Consider the following 24,250-nt stretch of genomic DNA (forward strand, 5'->3'; position numbering starts at 1 on the left):
AACTGGTGATAACCAAATCGAAGATCTATCTTCAAAAATACCATTTTACCTTGCAGTTGATCAAATAAGTCATCTATCCTTGGTATAGGATACCTGTTCTTAATAGTCAACTTATTCAGTTCCCTGTAGTCTATGCACATCCTTAGAGAACCGTCCTTCTTCTTCACAAATAACACTAGCGCACCCCACGATGAGAAACTGGGTCTGATAAAACCCAGATCTAATAACTTCGGTAACTGTACCTTGAGTTCCTTCAACTCCGATGGGGCCATTCTGTAAGGAGCCCTAGACACTGGCTCTGTCCCTAGTGCCATCTCAATAACAAACTTGGTTTCCTTGTGTGGCGATAACCCTGGTAAATCGTCTGGAAACACATCTAGGAACTCAAAGACCAACCTAGTCTCATCTGATCTCGCTGACATGACCTGAGTAGTATCCTTCACACTGGCTAAAAGCCCTATGCAGCCTCCCTGCAGTAGATCTCTAGCCCTCAATGATAAAATTTTAGGCACTCAGGGTCCATGCACAGTGCCAACGAATACAAAGGGTTCCTCACCCTCAGGTTCAAAGGTTACCATCTTCTTCTTACAATCAATGGTTGCCCCATATCTGGTTAACCAATCCATTCCCAAAATCATATCAAAGTCAGTCATAACTAACTCTATTAAGTCAACCGACAACTCCCTGCCGTCCACCATCACTAGCAAGGATCTAACCCATATCTTGGAAACCACTAACTCCCCAGTGGGTAGTAACGTCCCAAACCCCACAGCATAAAAATCATAGGGCCTACACAATCTATCAATAGTCATACTAGAAACATAAGATTGTGTAGCACCAGAATCAATCGGCATAGTATAAGATATGCCAGCACTAGAAAGCTGACCTGTGACCACTGAGGGCCTAGCCTCAGCCTCAGCTTGTGTCAATCCAAATACTCGAGCTGAAGTCGAGCTGTCTGTCTTCTTACGTTCCTCTTTCTTCATTCTTGGGTAGTCTTTCTTGAGATGCCCCACAATCCCACATACAAAGCAGGCCTTTGCCCGACACTCTCCCAGATGACATCTCCTACATCTAGCACACTCTGGATATGTCTTCCAGTTCTCATTACGGCCATGGCGGCCAATCTGTGCACCCTTTGGCCTCCTATCAAGTCTAGGAGCCCAAACAGTATCCAGGGTCTTCCTTTTCTGGCCACTGGGGCCTCCACCCCTACCTGATCCTGTGAAGGGAGGTCCCGTTGTAATGCCCTCCTAATCCAGGACCGTTACACTGTGTACTTAAAATTGTGTCAAATCTACTAATCAGGTCATTTGGTTTAAATCGTGTAACTAAGGTTGATGACAAAGGTTAGGGTTAACAATTTTGGTGAAAGAACCATTGACTTTATTCCAAAAGTTTTATATAACATGGGATCCAAAAATATTACAACTTAACTGTTAAAAAGGATAAATACATATCAAAAGTTACATCAGCCAGCCTAAACGACAAACTAGGGTTATAACCCTAGTTCCTCTAAGATAACCCCAACTGTGATGGTCAAGCAGCCACATATGTACATGCCGCCACCGAAGCTCTCCAACTCATGGCTGGTCAAGCTTTCCCTTTCCCTTACCTACATAACAAAGCACCCGTGAGCCGAGGCACAACAAGAAAATAGAACATGCAACAACAGAAAACATAACTTTAAAATAACCATTCAATAGAAATGAGTAACATTAATTCATATGCAATGTCATTTAAGTTCAATCACATGATCATTGGATCAACCTGGGGCCACTGCCCTATTCAGTTGGCTTTTAAGCCACTTCCTGAGCCTATGCCCTAGCTACGTGACCATAGAGTCGCCTGGGGCCTCTCCCTTAGCTCTGTCTCACTAGCCATAGAGCTAGCCCAACCCCTGTGGTTCACCATCGACCTTAGAGTCGATCAACGTAAAAGTACGTTGCTGGTTTAGGCCAATGCCTCTCGACCAGCGCACAATGCGCTATTGCCGTCCTTGACTCATAAGTCAAGCCCTGATCTAGGATTACATATCTTACTTATAAGAAACATATGTGGATAGGCACATCCCGAAAAATTAAGCACATACTCATGCTAATCATATAATCCCAGAGAATAACCATTTTCATAATACTAACATATTCATATAACAGGGCCACATGCCCTAATCATAGAATTCATGTAACGAATATAAGCACTTAAGCATTTATCGACAAGCATTTAGAACAATAGCCTAACATAACAAATCCTGGGGCCCAAGCCCTAATCATATTAATATAAAATAGAGGGGCTAGGCTCTAATCACATACAACACGTTTTGGGTGCAATTTTCTTACCTTAGGTCCAAGCAAGCGAAAATAAGAACGACCCTCGAGCACGATCCCGGTTTCGAGTCCCTAGCGATACCCTAAGTCACACCTGTCCTTCTCGTGCCAGATCTTATTCTCAACACCCTTTGCAGTAAGGGCTCTCTTTACTACCTGAGCATATGTCGTCACTCCAGGTACTGTAGTAATTCTGACATCCTGGGCTATCATAGGCGATAGCCCCTGAAGGTATCTTTCCTTCCTTGTCCCATCAGTGGGTACCAAGTCTGCAACAAACTTGGCTAGTCTATCGAATTTCAGGGCATATTCAGTCACAGACACATTCCCTTGTAAAAGTTTCCTAAACTCTTCCGCCTTTGCATCTCTAATGAACTCATTGTAATATTTCTCATTGAAGAGGGTTCTAAACTCTTCCCAGTTCATTGTGGTTACATCCCTAGTTTGAGACACCACCTCCCACCAGATTCGGGCATCCTTCCGAAACATGTACGTGGCACAGGCCACTCTCTCATTGCCCACCACCCTCATAAAATCCAGGATGGATGTAATCATAGCCATCCACTGTTCTGCCTTAAGTGGATCTGCACTACCCTCGAAAACCGAAGGGTGTTGTTTCCTGAACCGTTCATACACAAACTCCCAACAATTCTCTAATTATGTATGTTGTTGTACAGCCGGTACTGGAACAGCAGATGGGACCCCTGATGCAGCGTTCCTAGTCGAAACCTGCTGTTGCCTCAACTGATGAATCTCTTCATCCTATTTCTGTAGCCTAGCTTGCATATCTGCAAGCATCTGTTGCTGGTTATCAGGGACTGACAGAGGGTTCTGGCCCCGGTCATTAATTCTGACTTGATTCTCAGCACCGACTGGCTCATTAGATTCCCTGGAGGGATACTTCCAAGTCTATCTGCAATCAATGACTTTACTTATCAGGCAGTAATAACAATATCTCATACCAACCCGCGGTTCAACACCGATCGAATAAGCATCCACATGCATTGACAATGCTAATAAGCATTCCAATAGTTCACAAAAAACAATCATGCTAATAAGTAGAGGAATTCATGATAATACTTGAACAAGATGCTGATAAGCACATTCTTGGGATGCATACACATAACATAATGCTATTAAACATTTCCAATACTCAAGAGCAAAAAGAATGCTAATAAGAATTTTCCAACATTCATATACATTTAACAATGCTAATAAGCATTTTCCTTTAACATGTAACAGTGCTGATAAGCATCCCCTATCAAATACGCACATACATCAGTGCTAATAAGCGTTTCTGTCATTCAACAATAATAATGATGCTGATAAGAAATTCTACAACATTTACATGTGTCTATCGTGCTAATAAGCACCTCCTCAACCTACATATAGCAGTCAAGGGCCAGGCCCTATCAAAATAATTCATGGTTCTTATTTAAGCTAGCAGGTAAGGCATATGTAATTCTTTTAAGCAAATATACACATAACTATATTAATAGTTACCCAACCCTGAGTCAAGCTTGTCTTTAGTAGTGAATGTACATGCCTAGTCCAACATCAAGAACCCTTAAACCTTGGCAGCTTTGATACCAAGTTGTAACGCCCTGCTAATTAGGGTCTGTTACCAAGTGTTTTAAAAACTAGTGCTGGACTTGCTAAACAAGTCATTTGGACTAAACAAGTGATTAAGCCACTAAAGGTTTAGTTATTAAAAATTTTGGTCAAGTCATAAACATTTTCATTAATAAAAAACTTTGTTCTTTACATGGGATCCCAAAAAAAAACAAGTTTAAAACTTGGTTACAACACCAAGGTTACATACTAAGCCGACCTAGGCGGCAAAAGTTTGGTTCAACCCTAGCTTACACGAGTATCTCAGCCATGGCGGTCGAGTGGACAACATATATACATGTCACTGCTATTGCCCTCCGACTCATGGCTGGCCAATCTTCTCTTTACCTTAACCTACACCAGCAAGCACCCGTGAGCCAAAAGACTCAGCAAGAAAGCATATTAAACAACTCACAGAGTAATATATCTGACTAAAAGTAATAATTGAATCTAGCATACACATTATACAAATCAGCAACCATAGAGTAGCACAAGTGCGTGTCGCACTCCCTTTCAATTTTTTGGCATCCGAGCCAGTCAGGTGCTTGGTGCACCCCCAAGATGGCCCACCCATGGTGGCCTGCACTCCAAGTGCATAATGCCAATCTCAACTCATAAGCCAAGTCTTACAGGTCCTCGACTTATAAGTCGAGCCTCACATGCCTTCGACTTATAAGGCGAAGCTTTAAAAACCTCAACTTATAAGCAAAGCTTCGAAGATCATCGACTTATAAGTCGAGTCCCTCAATCATATATGCCCTTGACTAATAAGTCGATCTCTAACTAGATATCAAAACAATTCCCTGGTTTATAAACTGAGATCCCTAGTCACAGCAGACAATCACATATTTCATTTATCATGCATATATACAGATACAATGTATTATAAAACATTTAATCAAGCATACATAGGCATAATCATAATCATGTGCATTCACTGGCTTAACGCCCAAATCAAGATTGTAGTCAGCATTCGGGCCAAGCCCCAATCACATATATCATTTTCTGGGTGGAGTTTTCTTACCTTTGGTCCTAATGCAAGCTACCAACAAACGACTCTTGAGTACGATCCCTGATCTGAGCCTTTAACGTTGTGTAGTCACAACCATGATAAAGAATTCCATCAACAACAAGTGAATAAAGGCTTCTGGACGAGTCAGAGCTTCCGAAACATCGAATTCCACCAACCACGGTAGTAGAATCAATCCCGAGCTCATAAGGTTGAGTTTCCGCACTCAAAACCTTCTCGGGGTCCAAAAAAACCCTTAAGAGCCGCGACCTTATGCTTCTTGTGCCGCGGCCCAGCCTCCCCAAAACACCAGACACGCATCGTGGCCCAGCCTAAGAGGAGCTGTGGTGCGCCCTCGCTTTAGAGTCATCCTTGGCTTTCCTTCGATCTAGAGGGTCGCGACACACGAAGAATAGGGTCGCGGCCCAAGCCATTCGAACCCAAAATTCTAGGTTTTTCCTTTAGCCGAACCCAACTGAAAACAACCCAAACACACTCAAATCTTTAATTTAATCCCCATAATCAGTATAACTCCTTTCCAGCAACATAACTTAACTAATTACTTGGTTAAAACTTATCAGAATTCCAGAATTTACCCTCCAAACTCTAAAACATGCAAACACCAAAGCTCCCAGCAAAATCACATAAACATCATGAAGAAATTTGAAATTAAACCCTTACCTCTGAGATGATAACACCCTTGAGCTAGTCCCCAACTTTCCCAAGCTCAATCCTTTTATTTCCAAAGTTTGATTCCTCCAATTTCCTCAAAACTCTAAAGCTTCCTAGAAGAGAGAGAGATATATATGGGAGAGAGAAATGGTTCTGGTTTGTTTGCTCTGTTTTTAGCTTTCCCTTAGCTGAAGAAACATTTAACTTAAGTCTATAATTAGGCACAAATGACCAAAATGCCCCTAGGCCAATCCAATCTCTCCAAAGCCCTCTAAGGGAAATTCCGTCAATTCCCACTTCCCATGAATCCCCGAGTGTTCCCCTAAATCCCCAACTATCTCAAAATAATAATAATTTAATCTCCCATTACATGATAAATCTCGACAATGTACTAAATTATTAAAATACCCCTAAGCTCACCCTGAGCCAGGTATTTTACCTCGTTGTGAATTATCTGCTAACTTGCTCACTAGGATCGCCTCATGTCGAATAACCCAAATATATCCACATAATAATGTGGTCTCAATCACACAGACACATATTTGCAATTATACCCTCAACGGGTCAAATTACCAAAATGCCCTTCTTATAAGAAATAGGCCCACATACATATATTTAACATTTGTAACATGCAAGCATAATTATATTATAATATAATTCACATGATATCATGCTCATACTATAGTAACACATAATTAAAACAATTATTGCTTCTCGGTCCCCTAATCCAGGCACTAAGCCATATTAGGGAATTTGGGATGTTACAATCCTACTAAACTCCAAATTATCAACTAATATCCATCAAGAATGAATGTTTAATCACTTAATTTTATTCCACTCATATCCTCAAAATGTGAAAAGGATCCCCAAAATACCCCTAGGCTCGACCCGAGCTAGGTATTTTTTTCACGTTGTGACTTTCCCGCTATAATTCCTCAAAAGGATCCACTTATGCCGAAAATCACAAATCTCCACAAAATAATGTGGTCATAACGCTCATAGCACATAATATTTATAATTATACCTCAGCGGGTCAAAATTACGAAAATTCCCATTTTCATCAAAAACGGGTCTTTAAACACATTTAATACACATAATCAAGCATTTTCAATTATATAGTAATATAATTCAGAATAATTGAACTCATGCCCTTAAAGCATGCTATTGAGCTCGGGGCATTACAGTCCACTTTGGAAAGATGCAATAAAGAGTGAAATTGATTCTATCATACAGAATCACACTTGGGACCTTGTTGATCTTCCACGCGGAAGTAAGTGTTGGTATTAAATATGAAAACAGAATACACAGCGAAATTGGATCTTTTGAAAAATTATTAATACTAGACAAGGTCATACATATATATATACATATATTAAATCACATACAAATAGATAAAATATTACCACTTGAAGCCTATCAAGTGTCCTTGAATCTTTTTGTATAAATCAACGATCTTCCTATCCTTATTATGGATGCTCACACCTTAGTCTTCCAAGCCAATCTTCAAACTCATAAGGACGTGTGTGGGCACGTAGGATTCAAATGTTGATTTAGACTCTCTAGATGTACTCAACATATGAGATCTAGAGAGGATTTAGAAAATGTGGGCTATAGAAATTTCTAGAATTTTAGATTTTGGAAATTCTGTCGTTTCTTTTCTTAAGAGAGAGTCTGACAGTCAAAACAATTTTTGAAAACTTCTTTTCTGAAAGTATTGCTTCTTTCAGTTTTATAAAGATAATTAACAAATTTAATTAATCTTTATTTTATTTAAAATAAAATAGACCAGTTACATCTATTATAATTATTTAATTTTAAATCATACTTAAAAAGAATAATTAAATTTAATTATATAAACAAATTATTTGAAATTCAAAATTCAAATCCCAGGGATAGAAAATATTCATGGGTGGTGCCACTCACTGTACAATACAGTGAATGGCGTGAGCCACATTAGGATTTCCCTAATTTTATCATTTGTTTGTTTAATTAATATTTAAGACAATATATTTATACAAAAATAAATATCAGTTAATTAAAAATTTAACTTTATCTTCAAATATCAGTTTTAAATAAATATCTTATTATAGATATCTTATAATAAGATAATTATTAATCTCTCTATATATTAACCCAAACATAATTAATATTTATTTTAACAAGTTAAATAATTAATAAATTCAAAATTAATCAATTGCCCATAATTATCAAATAATTATTTCCTTCCCCTAGAAAATTAATTCAATTGCAATTAAGTCATTCACTCTACAAATCTTCCTTATGACATTCTTACCCTTGACAGTGTAGGATAGAGGTGACTTGGGGGCCATGGACCATAATACGAAGCTCCAATAAACAAGATTATTAATCAAACTCTTTAATCTATTAATCTTATTTATTAATTTCATGATTACACTACTATAAATATGGAATTGTACTCTAAGTATTTATAGAATTATATTTACAGAGTTTTCTTTGTAGTCCATCGATATAATCAATAAATGTAGTTTTGTCCTCCATTTATTGGCTCGTTAATTAGAGATGGTCAATATTATCGTTTTACCATTCTAATTACCTCTTGTTCCTTAAGTACCATTAATTCACTAGTGAATAATTAATCTATAATTAAATTATAGGTTTGAGCTCAATAACTATTCAGTTCCATAATTAGCTCTTAAGGGAACCAATATTTGATCCCTTAAGAAAGTGTGGATTCCATTATTGTAAATCATGTTCTCAGCCATTCGTAATATTGAATCTCCAAAACAAAAGATATTAGCCTCATGTAGCATCTCAGAATTTTACTTAGCTAGATAGTAGTAGTAGTAGTCGTAGTTGTACAATTTTAGTTTTCGTGGATATTAGTCAAAGTGAGGATTTAGTTGGAAACTCGTAGAAATAGTTATGGATTTTATAAGTTTAGCCTATAGTTTAGAAATATTAATTTTAACATAAGGTTTGATTAATATAGATGGTCCTAGAAATATTATTTATTATAACCTAAGGTTTAGATAGAACTAATAAGAACGTGACACTAGTTACAAGCATGTTTATTAAGGATTTAAGCATTTTGGATGAAAAAATTAATAAAGGATGGATCTAGAAGGTCTAGAACCTTCCCTCATCTATTAGGATCACCTTTTACTCAGTCAAAATGGTTTAAACAAACTTCAAGTGTGCTGAAAGTGTGCAAAAATGTGTTTAAAAAATCAGTGTATGCAGATATATTGCAGCTATAGGGGCCGATATATCGCCTATGATTGATATGGAAAACACGTCGACTTTGCACGAATGAAACCATGGACCCTCGGGGCATAGGTAGGGGAGATATATCGCCTAGGGTAGGCAATATATCGGTTCCAATAGCCATTTTTGAATTTTCATTGAAACTGAACTAGAAACAACCCTTAACAATTTTGACTCGTTCCTGACGTCTTTGACCAAGTTGTGGGCATGTGTTGAACAGATAATTCACATTTATTAAATTTTTAATCATTTTTAAAAGGAGTTAGTTTCACTTCTTCAACTCTATAAGTAGGACCCTTCACTCAGCCATTTTATTCATTCAAGCACAGTTCAGAGCCTCCAAGCTGCTAAGTTCATTCTAGAGAGAAACACTAGGGTATTGGGGTTAAAGCTTTCAAATCCAAAGCTTTTATAAACACTAGGGAAGTAAGATTTAAGTGTTTAAGGTATAGATCGAAGCTCTAAGCTATCAAATTCAAGCTGATCTCAGTGTTTGAGGTATAGATCAATGCTCTAAGCTATCTAAGGTTCCGTTAATCTTCAGGTTTAGTCCATTTCCATTCTTCTTATTCTTTCATTTTTCTTTAAATACTAATTCGTTATAATGATTTTTGGTTATGTGTTTGAGTTTCTTGAAACTTAAGGTCTTCGGTAAGTTATTACTTTGATGGTTTAGATACTCTATTCATTTTCTTTTCTCTAGAGGACTTATGGTTTCTTATGTTTGGTTTTAGGAGTTTCCAACCCGCTCTTATCTCCGATTTCCCAGTTTTTGGTAAGGAAAATTAGGTAGTTTATCTTATGATCTAGTTGATGCTTTGTATGACCTAACATTTCAGTTACAATAAAGGGGTAAGTGTGTCTGGACCTAAGGTGTCTAATGATGTATGCCAGATTTATGTCCGGTAGGCTTAGTTGCCACAATTTTATGACGGACCTAAGTTGATGTCTGGTGTATGACAGACTTTTTTCTGGGACTTAATTGCCACCCCCTTGTATAAGCACTTATATTTTTATTATATCTGACTTGTTATTATGATCTATGACCTATAGTTATGATTATGACTTATGACCTATGATTTATGACTATGATTATGACATAGATTATGATTTAGAATTTATGACTTTAAGCTATGGTATGACCTAGAGTTTTATGATTTGTTATGACTCTTGTATAATTTAGGATTTGATGATTAAATGATTATATGACTAAATCTTGTTTGTATTTTCCTTACTGGGCTTAGAGGCTCACCCCTTATGATATTATTATTTCAGGCAATTAATGATAGAAAGGTCAGTGGCGAGTGGGACCTGGGAGCTTCGTGATGTACTCGTGGGGACCATATAGACAAGGAAGATCAAGCAAACCAATTTTTATTAAATACTGTTTATTTTAAATTTTTTATTTAAATGTTGCTCATTTTTATGTTAAAGAAAATTATTTTATTTTTGTAAAACCATGGATCCATGTATTTATTTTAAAGTTTTTATTCACTAAAAGAGTAATATTTATGATTATGATCCAACGTTGTGTTCTCAGTAATTTATGAGAAATTAGGGCGTTACAGGTGGTATCAGAGCCCACGGCTATATGGGTCCTGAACATTCTCACAGAATACACATGAGAGCTACAAAGGACCTACTCGTTACCAATTAAGTATACACATTGTTTTCGAAATATCCTTCTTGTGTTATTTCAGAAATTAGCTCAATGGACTCAAGTGTGGATTAAGAAGGATAAAGCTATAAGAAGAATACCAGACCCTGAGTATGATAATGGATCCAATGTGGAGGATTAGATGTATATAAGAACACATTGTTAAATTTTATTTATGCTGTTTTAGAAAATTTTCACTAGTTTGTAATTAATTGCTTATTTTAATAAAACATGTTATTTGATTTTGTTATTATTTCATTGTTTAGTAAGTGTTAAGCATTTTGGATTCAATTGAAAGTGTAAATTTTAAATTCCTCTCTTATGAGTTAGCCCATTTGTGAAGGCCCATTTGCTTTTCATTATTAGATTGGATCTAAGTAAAATGAATAAAATTTAATAAAGCAAGGGTTTAAATTCCTGTCTTTTGGGTCCAAGTGGAAGTTAGGGGGCCTTAGTACTGGGTACGATATACTGAACCCAGCCCTCCTCCATAGAAGATTCAATTGTTAAGGCCTATTTACCCGAGTTTGACATAATTGTAATAGGGTAGTTTTGATAGATAGATGGACCTAATAGACAGTAGTACGATAGGCTAAGTTGTAACCTCTACTTGTTTTGTTTGTCTTATCTTTTTCAAACTTTTCTATTTTGGGGAAACAGAAAAGACACATGGAGCAGGAACCAAGAAGATCTAAAAGACTAAATGGCCAAGGAAGAGGCCAAGGAAGAGGCCGAGGAAGGGGAAGGGGGCGAGGAAGAGGAGTAGCCGCCACCCCCACATATGAAGAATTACTAGCAGCTCCAGGAGTACCAGAAGCACCCAATGTAGTGGAAGAACCGGTATCTACTACTACTTGAGAAAATTTGGAAAGAGAAAATGTCCGCCTTATGGCAGAGCTAAGGAGAAGGGAAGAAGAGTTCCAAATAAACTCATGGCAACAACAACAAGTGGTGCAACAAGTCATTCCTCTAGCACAATTACTACAGTTGGCAGAACCTCGCTAAGAGGCAGTGTATGAATGCTTTAGAAAGCAGCAACCGCCAAACTTTGACGGTGGATCTGACCCAATAGAAGCAGAAGAATGGCTTCGATCGGTGGAGTCCATATTTGAACATATGCGGCTAGGAAACAAAGATCGAGTCTCATGCGCTTCAAGCTTGCTAAAGAAAGACACCTGCATCTGGTGGGATATAGTGAAGAAGACTAGAGATGTGAACATTATGACATGGGATGAGTTTATCCAAGTGTTCAACAAGAAGTACTACTGTCCTGCGATTCTAGCCACAAGGGTGGATGAATTCATTATGCTTACTCAAGGGAATTCGACTATGACAAAGTATGCCAGGAAGTTTGATAGGCTGGCTAAGTTCGCGGCGGACATGGTACCCACCAAGATGCTAAGAATTAAAAGATTCATGAAGGGAGTGAAACCTATGATAGCCAGTGAGGTAAAGTTAATTCGGGGAATAACCACTTATGCGGAAACATTAGATGTAGCTTTGGAAGTGGAGCAGGAGGAAGAAAGGATTTGGAAGGAAGGCACGACCAGAAGGGACAGAACGACCACAAACAAAAACACGACGTGGTCAAAATCAAAAAGCTGACAAGAAGAATAAGACTGCATCAGAAAGTAACGGGAATAAGAGGTCCTATGTGGAATATCCCCAGTGCCCTATCTGCAAGAGGAAGAATTCAGGAGAATGCCGATATAGGATGAAAGACTGTTTCAATTGTGGAGAAGAAGGACACATTAAAAAGGATTGCCCAAAGATGAAAGACCGAAAGAAAGATGACAAGCTTGTGCCAGCCAGAGTTTTTGCTCTTACTAGAGGTGAAGCAGAAACTAGTAATACAGTGGTAATAGGCCAGGTCACTATCTCTGGTAAGCTATACAAACTTAGGTCCAAGTTTTATCAGATCTCATGTGTTGAGAACATTTGATAAATAGATTTTGCCTATTATTTTGTATAGAGAGCCCACACTCGTTCTTTGTGTGCTGAGAACATTTTGGAAGATCTTGGTGTGAGATCTCAAGGATTTTTTTCGTACAAAATAAAGATAGTAGCAAAGAAGGACTTGAGGTAATTTTCTATTCATCTCTTTGATTCAATATATATATATATATATTTATGTGAAGAAGTAGATCTAGAAATCTTGTGGGGTTAAATTAACAATTTTGATTGTTGTTCTGCTGCGTATAATCTCTGATTTGATCTATAAAAACCAACACAATCTTCCTATTCAGTGTTCTGAAATCTCACACCATGATCTTTCAGACCAATTCTCAAACACACAAGGACGTGTGTGGGCACATAGGATTCAAAAAGTTGATTTATGTGACACCCTAGATGTACTCAACACATGCGATCTAGAGAGTTTTTGACAGAGAGAAGGTTTAAAATAGTGTTCAGGTTTAGAAAAAACTATTGCTTTAGAGAGAGAGTCTGATCATTCCTAAACCTTTTTTTGAATATCACATATATCAGATTTATAAAGATATTTAATCTAATTAAATAATCTTTCTTTAATTAAAATATAATGCAAATTAAAATTGATTAGATATTTTCATTTAATTATTTATTTAAATCATATTTAAAAATAATATTTAAATAACTGATTAAACAAATTTATTTGAAATTCAAAATTCAAAACCCAGGGATAAAATTCCCTGATGCTAGGTGCCACACAATGTATTGTACAGTGTGTGTCGCCCAGCCCTATTAGGGTTGCCCTAATTTTCTCACTTGTTTATTTAATCAACTTTTAAGACAATATATTTATTCCAACATAAATATCAATTAATTCAAAATTAACTTTATCTTAAAATATCAGTTTTAAATTAAAAACTAAATATCATATTTTAAATAAGATATTTATTATGATGTCTCTTTATATGAGGGTATTAAGGGCTCACAAATTAGCAATTGGATGGACTTTGGCAGATATTAAGGGTATTAGTCCTTCAACAGTGATTCACCGTATATTAATGGAGGAGGATAGTAAGCCTAGTACTGATGCTCAAAGGAGGCTAAATCCTTCAATAGAAGAAGTGGTAAGGAAAGAAATCCTTAAATGGTTGGAAGTTGGGGTAATTTACCCAATATTTGACAATGCTTGGGTTAGTCTTGTCCAAATAGTTCCAAAGAAAGGTGGCATGTCGGTGGTTAAAAATAATAATAATAATGAACTTATTCTGACTCGTATGGTGTCAAGGTGGATAGTTTGTATTGATTACCATAAATTAAATAAAGCCACCAAGAAAGACCATTTTCCTTTTCATTTTGACGATCAAATGCTCGATAGATTGGCTGGCCATCCTTATTACTATTTCTTGGATGGATATTCTGGATATCATCAAATTCCTATAGTGCTGGAGGATCAAGAAAAGACTACCTTCACATTCCCTTATGGAACATTTGCCTTTAGAAGGATGCCATTCGGGTTATGTAATGCTCCCGCCACCTTTCAAAGATGTATGATGTCAATTTTTTCAGACATGGTGGAAAAAGGTATTGAAATTTTTATGGATGACTTTTTCAGTTTTTGGACCCTCTTTTGATGGATGTTTACTTAATTTGGAAAGGGTTTTGAAAAGATGTGAGGAGTCAAATTTAATTTTCAACTGGGAGAAATGACAGAAGGAATAGTCTTGGGCCACAAAATTTCTCGCCGTGGAATTGAAGTAGATAGGGCCAAGATATCAACAATAGAAAATTTACCTCCTCCAGTGTCTGTTAAAGGGGTTAGAAGCTTCTTGGGCCATGCTGGATTTTATAGGAGGTTTATAAAAGATTTTTCAAAAATTTCAAAGCCCTTATCTACCTTATTTATGAATGGTGTGGTATTCAATTTTGATTCTGAGTGTTTAAAGGCGTTTAATACATTGAAGCAAAAATTAGTCTCCGCTCCAATTGTTGTATCACCAAATTGGGATATTCCTTTTGAATTAATGTGTGATGCTAGTGATTATGCAGTAGGAGAGGCTCTTGGACAATGAGTTGACAAGGTATTTCGAACAATTTATTATGCTAGTCAAACCTTGAATGATGCTCAATTAAATTATGCAACTACTGAGAAGGAATTACTTGCAATAGTGTTTGCATTTGACAAGTTTTAGCCATATTTAATTGGTAATAAGGTGATTGTTTACACAGATCATTCAGCGATTAAGTATCTTATGACTAAAAAGGATGCTAATCCTAGCTTGATTCGATGGGTCTTACTATTGTAAGAGTTTGATATGGAAATTCGTGATAAGAAGGGGACAGAAAATCTAGTCACTAATCATTTATCTAGATTGGAAGAAGAAGAAGAGCATAGTGTGAAAGAAGAGTCAATTGATGACATTCTTTCGGATGAATAATTATTTTCAATTGAATGTGAAGAGAAAATACCATGGTCTACAAATTATGTTAACTATTTGGTAGCTAAAGTTGTGCCTCCTAACATGCAAGGCAACAACTAAAAAAGTTCTATTCGGAAGTGAAGCATTATTATTGGGATGAGCCCATTATTTTTCGTCATTGTATTGACCAAGTGATTAGAAGATGTGTCCCAGAAGAAGAAATGACTTCCATACTTACTCATTTCCATACTTTACATTGTGGTGGTCACTTTGGGGGAACAATGACAACATATAAAGTTTTGTAATGTGGGTTTTATTGGACTACGTTATTTAAAGATGCTAATGCCTTTGTTAAGAGTTGTGATTGTTGTCGAAGGACCGGTAATATATCCAAAAGAGATCAAATGCCAATGACTGAAATTCTGGAGGTTGAGCTGTTTGATGTGTGGGGCATTGATTTTATGGGACCATTCCCATCATCTTATAATAATAAGTACATTTTACTGGTAGTAGATTATGTTTCCAAATGGGTAGAAGCTGCAGCAACTCCTACTTGTGATGGTAAGGAGGCACTTAAATTTCTTCATAAGATATTTTACTCGGTTTGGTACTCGAAGAGCTATTATTAGTGACAGAGGCAGTCATTTCTATGCTAAATAATTTACATCTTTATGTGCTCGTTATGGAGTTCATCATATAAAGGCATTGTTTTATCATCCATTAGCTAATGGTCAAGCTGAGGTGAATACATCAAGGAAAGATTGGTCGAAAAAGCTTGATGATTCACTGTGGGTGTATCACACAGCTTTTAAACTTTGATTGGTATGTCGCCATATCGGTTGGTGTTTGAGAAGGTCTGTCATTTACCAATTGAACTTGAGCATCGAGCTTATTGGGTGGTGAAAAAGTTGAATGTGGACTTATTTATCGCTAGGTAGAATAGGCTTCTAGAGTTGAATTAGCTTGATGGATTTAGAAACGAAGCTTATGAAAATGCAAAGATTTATAAAGAAAAGTCTAAGGTTTTCATTATAAACGAATAATCAGAAATGATTTCCAACCGGGAGATAAAGTTATGTTATTTAATTCTAGATTGAAACAGTTTCCATGAAAACTAAAGTCTAGATGCTCGGGACCGTTTACAGTTAAGATCTCATTACCTTATGGAGCAGTACAAATTCATAGTGAGAAAACAAGACATTTTAAAGTAAATGGTTAGAGGTTTAAGCATTATTTGGAAGGACTGGTGGAAAAGTGTAAATCAGTGATGGTTTTGGAACCACTTTAAATGGAGTGTTCCACGTCCGGCTAAATGACGTTAATGACAGCACTAAAGGAGGCATTCCTATATTTTATTTTAGTTTTTATTTTTATTTTTATTTTTAAGTAGTGGACAATTTTATTTTGGATTTGTAAAGTTTGGTTATTTTAATTTTATTTATTTTTCAGTATAAAGTTTGTAAATATTGTGAAAATCATGAAAAAAATGTGTTTTTCAATTAGTCAGTGGGCCAATTCACGACTTGAACTAGCAAGTCATGACATTATCAAACTTAGAGAGTATTCCAAATATATAAGAAGGGGTGGGTCGCGACTTGGGCTTATGAGTCGTGACCCTAGGCTGAAACAGAGAGAAAGGACATCTGGTATATAGGGGCGGGCCGCGACTTGATGATCTGAGTCGCAGCGCTTGGAAGCGAGTCTGCTGGAAAAATTTAGGGCGGGCCGCGACTTGAATGGACTCGATCGTGGTGTGCCTGTGTCAGACAGAAGAATAATGGGTTAAAAATTGTTTTTTCAAATCCTTTCTCTCATTTTTCAGATTCTCTCATTCCAAATCAATTTTACTTTAGAAAAAGCTCTACATTTTTTCTCTATTTCCCTCTATTTCAACTTCTCTTAATCTATTTTTCTAATTTCTAATTTCTAATTCCTATTCCTAATTTATTTTTTTAATTTCTTTATCCCTAATCCTAATTTTTGTTTTATTGGTGCTCATTGAGGAATTGAAGGAGCATTAAAGGGTGGCAGATTGTTCAAATTTCAAGGCTTGTAAGTTTTTCTTTTTGAAGTTTTGATTGAGTTGCATTTATATTAAGAGCTTGCCTTGGATTGTTGGACTGTTTATTGGTATATTGGGAGTTTTTGGGTGAAATTTTTAGGAGTATCTAGTGAGGAAATTTTAGAGTTTTAGGGGAAGTGTTGCAGAAATTTTTGTGTGCCATTTTCGAAAAATTGTGAAGGTATGGGACCAAGGTAACAACCCACTAGGGCAGCATCTTCAAAGAATACTAGTCGCCCTTCATCATCTCGTTCCCAACCACCCCAAACCCAGCCAAACCTGCTAGCACCTCAAAAAATTTTAAATTATGATCCTGTGCAATTCATTAACAAGGATGCCCATGATCTTTATCAAAGGCTATCCCAGCAGCCAGTTATTCAAGAGCGTGGGATGGACATTAAAGAAGAATTGTACCCTAATGACACTTATCATATTATTAGGAATTAAATTTAACACCGAGGGTGGCAATTGTTTGTGGACGATAAGATGCCAAAAGCCAATTACTGCTTGGTTTATGAGTTTTACGCCAATTTTCCTAGGGCTGTACATAGAAAGGTGTTTGTTAGGGGTGTTTCAGTTGAATGCGCTATTGATAATATTGATGCATTATTTAATGTACCTAATTTATCTCCAAAAGAGGATGAGTATTAACAATTGGCATATCATAGTGAGGTTAATTGGACGGAAGTGGCTGAGACCTTAGGAATTCCTGGTGCTTCCTTTGTTATACAGAATGGGGAGTCGAAACATTTAAGAAGATACCAAATGAATGTCGTAGCTAAAGCTTGGACTCTTTTTGGGAGTGCACGGCTTATGCCAAACACCCACTTGTCTAAAGTGGGGACTGATAGGTGTCTTCTGGTGTATGCAATTATGACGGGGCTCTCCATTGATATCGGGCGAGTTATTCTCCAAAGCATGAGGGATTTATGTAGGTTAACCATTACTGTTGGGTTGGGGCATGATTCTATGATTACTGGCCTGTGTGAAGTCTTGGAGGTGCCAAAATATCCTAGTGATATTTATAGGAAGGCGATGGGGGCTATTTCTTGGGCTACAGTGAATAAATTCAATGCCCCATCCTTAGAGCCACAAGTACCAATACCTAGGATTGTAAGAGTTGCAAGGGAAGGAGAAGCAGCTAAGGAGCCCATACCAGCCAATGATCAAACAGAGGGAGTGAGGGCAGTTGAGGAGGAGAATAATCCCTCAATATTTGGCGATTGAGGCTCCACTAGATCTGCACTTGGACAAACTAGATTACATCATTTGGCAGAACTAGCATACGCACAATTATTTGGGAGAGCTTCATGATTTTCATAGAGCTCAAGTTGATAGACAAAATGAGCTGGTTTACTGATGGTCAAACCAAGAGGCGGACTGCTAGTACTTCCCTTATCCACCGCCTTGGCATCCATTTCCAGACCCACCACCACTCTAAAGTTATTCACACCAGGTAAGTTTTCTTTTCTATACTTATTTTTAAACATTGGGGACAATGTTTGGTTTATGTTTGGGGGAGGGAGCTTATTTTTTTCTATTAGTGTTGTTTTTTGTGTTTTGTTTATGTTAGTGTTTAGAGTTTTGTTTTAGTATGTTTAGTTTAGTACCAAGATGAATGAAAATTGACAACAATTGTCGATGAGAATAAAATGAATGTTATGAGTATAATTCAAAGAAAATAAAATCTAAAAAAATCTGTATGCTTGATTGAACACTCCGTTAATACATTTTAGTTTAAATAACATGTGTAGAATATTTTTTCATGATGTTAAATTTATGTTTTTGATATTGATTATGCTTGCTGAAATTGGTTAGTGAAATGATTAATGGAAAGTGAAAATTATTTTCAACAATTCGAGAACTTGCTTACTTGTTATTTGATGCGAAATAATATATCATGTATGCTTAGGAATATGATTTAGGCTATCATTTGGATCGTTTGAGCTTTTCTTGCAAACCTTAAATTACTTAATCCTTTGTTTACCCTTTTTGAGCCTAGTTTTGTATTCTTTTTGTTCTAAACCATCATTTAAGCCTAATACTTGCAACTTTGTTTTATATCCGTCCCTCATATACTATGAGCATATGATTGAGAAATAATATGGGGACTGATGTGTAATGGGGTCTAATTGTGATTTGAGTGGGTTTAGAAAATAAAAAGTGAAAAAAATCTGAGATAATATATTTATTGAAAAAATATATATATTTCAATAAACTCCCAATATGATTATATAAGAAAAAACAAGTTTGGGGGAGTGTAGTTATCATGGAAATATATATATCTCTAAAGAAAGGACAAAAATAAGAAAGGGGATTAAGGGATTATATTCTTATGGAAGTAAAGTTGGTGAGTTTAGGTCATGTGCTTATAGTAAAGTGAACTTAAAATTACTTTGTCAACTACCTTTACCTAAGCAATCATTACAAGTCTATAAAAGTCCTATTAATTCGTATGCATATCATGATTTATATTAGTGGAGAATAGCAAGTAAGTGAGCTTATAGAATTATTTGGTTTGAATGGATCGATTGGAAAGAAATTTGGTGAGCATAATTGATTTCAAATTCATTTATTTAATGATCATGATTTGATAATCCAAAATGTTAGTAGACTAAGGTGTGTTGATGGAGTGTTTTGATCAAAATTCTAGATTGAATAAACTATTAAGTAGTTTTATGAGAATTATATGATTAACATTCATTATTTTGAGGCATAATTGTTGTTGTTAGTATAATTCATGTTGTTAGAATCTAGGATTGTTTTGAGTCCTTTGTTCGAGGGCGAACAAAGAGTAAGTTTGGGGGAGCTTGATAACTTCATTTTAGGGTCATTGTATAATGTGTTTTTGTGGTAATTGTAATGCCCCAAAATCCCTAATGAGGTTTAATGATTGGATTAGTAGGCCGGGAGGGCCATAATTGATTTATTATGCCATTAAATGATTATATGCATAATTATGTGAGTTATATTATTATATGATTATAAATGCATGCATGTGGGTCCACAATTCATTTTAAGGGCATTTTGGTAATTTGGCCCGTTGAAGGCATATTTGTATTTTTTCATGCATGTTGATAATTCATTGATGAGCCCACATTATAATGTGGATTTGTTCGAGCTATTCGGCATGAGACGATCTTTGATTGCAAGTTAGCGGTTTAGTCATAACGGGGTTATTTACAGGGCTTAGGGTGAGTCTTGGAGTAATTTGATGATTAGTACATTACTGGGAATTGTAGGGTAATGGGATATGATTTATTATTATTTGACAATATTGGGAATAACAGGAATCGGAGGACCTGAATTATAATTAACGAGATAGATGGGAAAGGATGATTTTGCCCTTGCTAGCCTTGAAATGAAATTATTTAACCTAGGGGCATTTTGGTCATTTGACCAAGGGATATATTCAAACATATGAAGGCTGTAGAGAACTAAACCAAAAATAGAGCATGTTTCTCCTCTTCCTCTCGATCGTTCTTTTTCTCACTTTCCTCTGAAATTTTTGAAGCTCCAATTGAGGATTAAGCTAGGGAATCAAGGCATGAGGGTTTAGGATTATGTTCAGCCATTGAAGAGGGCAATAAATGAGTTTTAGACTTGTTTATCTATGTGTTTTCAAGTTAAGTATTAGGTGTTTAGTTTTGTTTTGTTCTATTTTACGCTTGTTTTTATGTGTTTTCAGGTGTCGAAGGGCAAAGGTGACTAGGTGTGGAAACATAATGGAAAAACTGACAAAAGGACAAAAGTTGGTAGAAAACAATGTTTTGCGGCAATTTCTGCGACCGCAAGAAGAGGATTTTGCAGCTGCAATTCCTGAAGAGTTGAGCATTTCTAGGGCATTCTTTTGACCGCAGGAATGACATCTTGCGACCACTGGATATGTCAAGAAATGTAAAAAATGAAGATTTTTAATGAAGGGTGTTTTGGTCATTACATGTTTAAAAAAAGGCTAATTAGGTTTAAATCACGATTTTGGAGAGAAAAGGAGGCACTTTTTGCAGACCTAGACTGAGAGAAAAGGTTTGGGGAGTGCTTTGGATGAAGATTGGATATATCATTTAGAGTTTTTTTTTTCTACTCTTTTTACTTTTAGTTTATGTTAATTTCATGTTTATGGATTTCTTAGTGATGAACATGAACTAAATTCTATTTAGGGTTTTTAATTGAATCTCTTGAAGCTTTATTATGAATTAATGCAAGTTTTCTATTTCTTCTTCATCTAAGATCTATTCAATTTGTGTTTATTGTGCATGTGATTGACTGTGCACCATTTACATGCTATTTATGAATTTGAATCAAAATCTGAGAAGTGAGATTTGGATATGCTAAAATTGAATAGACATAGATTTTAATTTAGAACGAGAGTATCAAATTGGTCTATGTGATTTAAGGCTGAGTTCATTGCTTCCTATTGTTTAAATTTCTCATAGAAATATTGAGAATCTGCATTAGGTCGAGTTTTATATTTCTTAACCCGAATATTTAACACTTTTGCATGTCTTTCATCTTAATGAGAAGAAGTGTCTGTGTGATTGCATTAATGAATAATAAAGTGGATAGTAGAGGAGATTAGAATCCCTAATTTCTCATTTATATATTTGAATCAAGTTTATAGAGATTTTATTCTTCTTTGTTATTCTTCATTTAATTTTGTTATTTATTATTTTTAGTTTTAAAAAATTCCAATTTCGAATACCAAATAGAAAATAAAATAGGCTATTGGTACTTGATAATTAGTCTCTGTGGGAACGATATCAGTCTTACCAAAATAAACTACAAAAGTGATTATGTATACTTGCGTAGCTTTAAATTTTCTCAACAAGTTTTTGGCGCCGTTGCCGGGGACTGATAAATTTATCAGTATCAAATAGCTAGTTTTGTTTCTAATTTTGTTGGTTCTCTTGTAATAATTTCTAACTTGTTTGGCTGCAGTTGTTCTCTATCTCAGGTACTTTCTTTATATGCACAGTAGAAGGGGAGCTGACAGTCTAGTTCCAATTAATCTTGAGATCGAGAAATAGTGCAAGCGAAACCGAAGAAACAAGAGGGCTGCAAAGTTCCACTGTTGTTACAGCTGATATTAATAACAATAGTGTGGAAAACATGAACGGGGGTGCACCACAAGATCATAATCTTGCTGGTCAAAGACCTCTACGGGATTATGTACTCCCTACTGTCACAGGGGTACACTCAATCATTCATCCACCAGTAGTAGAGGCAAACAATTTTGAGATCAAGCCTGCTATCTTGCAGATGGTCCAAACTGCAGTTCAATTTAGTGGCCTCCCCACTGAAGACCCCAATATGCACATAGCCAATTTCCTGGAGTTGTGTGCCACCTTCAAGATGAACAGGGTGAGTGATGATGCCATTAGATTGCACTTGTTCCCATTCTCACTACGGGAGCAAGCAAAAAGTTGGCTGAATTCACTTGAGGCCATTACTCTCACCACTTGGCATGCTCTAGCTCAGAAGTTCTTAGCGAAGTTCTTTCCACCTGCCAATGCTGCTAAACTGAGTGGGGAGATCAATAACTTCTCTCAACTTGAGGGAGAATCTTTGTATGATGCTTGGGAGAGGTTCAAGGACTTGATCAGAAAATGTCCTCACCACGGTATTGAGAAGTGGATGTTGGTCCATAACTTTTACAATGGTTTGTGCGGTACCACTCGCACAATCATTGACGCAGCAGCAAGAGGAGTGTTTATGAGCAAAAGTGCTAATGAAGCTAATGAAATCTTAGAGGAAATGGCCAATAATAATTACCAATGGACAAGTGAACGATCAGGCAGTAATAAAAAGGTTGTAGGGGTTCATGAACTAGATGCAATCACAGCCTTAACTGCTCAAGTTGCATCTGTAACTAAGCAGCTACAACAAAATACCAAGTCTGCCCAAGTTGCGCAAACCCAAGTAATGTGTGAATTCTTAGGGGGGGGGGGGGGGGGCTCATCCTTTCAACTAGTGCCAAGCTGCTTTAGATCCCAACAATGTCCCATTAGATCAAGCTCAAGTCTAGGCAGTGGGTAATTTTCAGAGGTCCTACAATAACCCCTACTCCAACTCATTTAATCTAGGGTGGAGAAACAATCCTAACTTTTTTCCTGGAGAAATAATCAGGGTTAACAACAACCCTTTCAACCACATTATCAGCGCCCGATGACTCAAGCTCGACCACAAGCATCAACCTCTCAACAACCTAGGCCACTAGCTCTTGCAGAACATCCCAATGAATTACAGGCTGCTCTATTGACTCCAACCAACACTCAAACTTAGTTTATGACTGAGACTAGATCCTCCATCAGAAATTTGGAGATGCAAGTGGGGCAGCTGACCAATATGTTGAATGCTAGGCCTCAAGGGAATTTTCCTAGTAATACCGTGGTAAATCCTAAGGAGCAGTTTCAAGCTATCACTTTGAGGAGCGGGAAAGAAATTGAGGGTCCTTCTCTAAAGGGGGCTCAAGAAAAGAAGGTAGAAGAAGAGGGGAGCTATGAAAAAGTTGAGCCCCAAGTGGAGGAAAAGGTTACTGAAGGCCTTGCAACCAAAGAGAAGATTCAATCAGAAGTTGTTGATTCTAATGTCAAAATCCCCTATCCACAATGACTCCGGAAGACTTCTCTTGACAAAAGATTCTCTAAGTTTCTTGAGGTGTTTAAAAAGCATCACATTAACATCCCATTTCCTGTGGCTTTGGAGAAAATGTCGAGTTATGTGAAATTCATGAAAGAGATTTTGTCGAAGAAACGGAGGTTGGAAGACTTTGAGACAGTGGCACTTAATGAAGAGTGCAGTGCAATTCTCCAAAGGAAGCTTCCAAAAAAGCTTCAAGATCTGGGGAGCTTTACTATCCCTTGCACTATAGGGAAATTTGAATGCAAACATGCTCTTTGTGTATCAATCTCATGCCTCTATCCGTATTTTGGAAGCTTGGTCTTGGTGAGGCAAAGCCTACTACTATTACTCTTCAGCTCGTGGATTGATCAATCAAGCACCCAAGGGGAGTTATTAAAGATATGCTAGTCAAGGTAGACAAGTTTTTTTTCCAGTGGATTTCATTGTTCTAGACATGGAGGAGGATACAACGGTTCCCATTATTCTTGGGAGACCATTCTTAGCCACATGGAGAGCACTAATTGATGTACAAAAGGGGGAGTTGAAGCTGGGAGTGCAAAACGAAGAGGTAACATTTAATGTTTTTGCAGCAACTTAGATTCCAACTTGTTGTAGAGTGGATGTGGTATGTAGTGGCAGTAGTAATTTGGAAACCACCAAGAGAAAACCCAATGCTAAAATTGGTAGTCGAGCAGTTCA

General features: G+C 36.7%; 1 protein-coding gene and 1 non-coding gene across 2 annotated transcripts; one reads left to right on the forward strand and one right to left on the reverse strand.

Annotated features, from left to right (window-relative positions):
* The first annotated feature begins 22,039 nt into the window (after nucleotides 1-22,039).
* On the forward strand, nucleotides 22,040-23,542 carry LOC133815270 (uncharacterized). The gene is made up of 2 exons (XM_062248125.1): nucleotides 22,040-22,849; nucleotides 23,213-23,542. Exons 1-2 carry the CDS (start codon nucleotides 22,040-22,042, stop codon nucleotides 23,540-23,542), a joined length of 1,140 nt encoding a protein of 379 aa, XP_062104109.1.
* On the reverse strand, nucleotides 22,448-22,554 carry LOC133820465 (small nucleolar RNA R71). The gene has a single exon (XR_009886873.1). It is a non-coding gene; the product is annotated as a small nucleolar RNA R71 (small nucleolar RNA).
* Nucleotides 23,543-24,250: the final 708 nt, after the last annotated feature.

The sequence above is a fragment of the Humulus lupulus genome, chromosome 2 (assembly GCF_963169125.1).
Source record: "Humulus lupulus chromosome 2, drHumLupu1.1, whole genome shotgun sequence".
In the NCBI taxonomy this organism is placed as follows: Eukaryota; Viridiplantae; Streptophyta; class Magnoliopsida; order Rosales; family Cannabaceae; genus Humulus; species Humulus lupulus.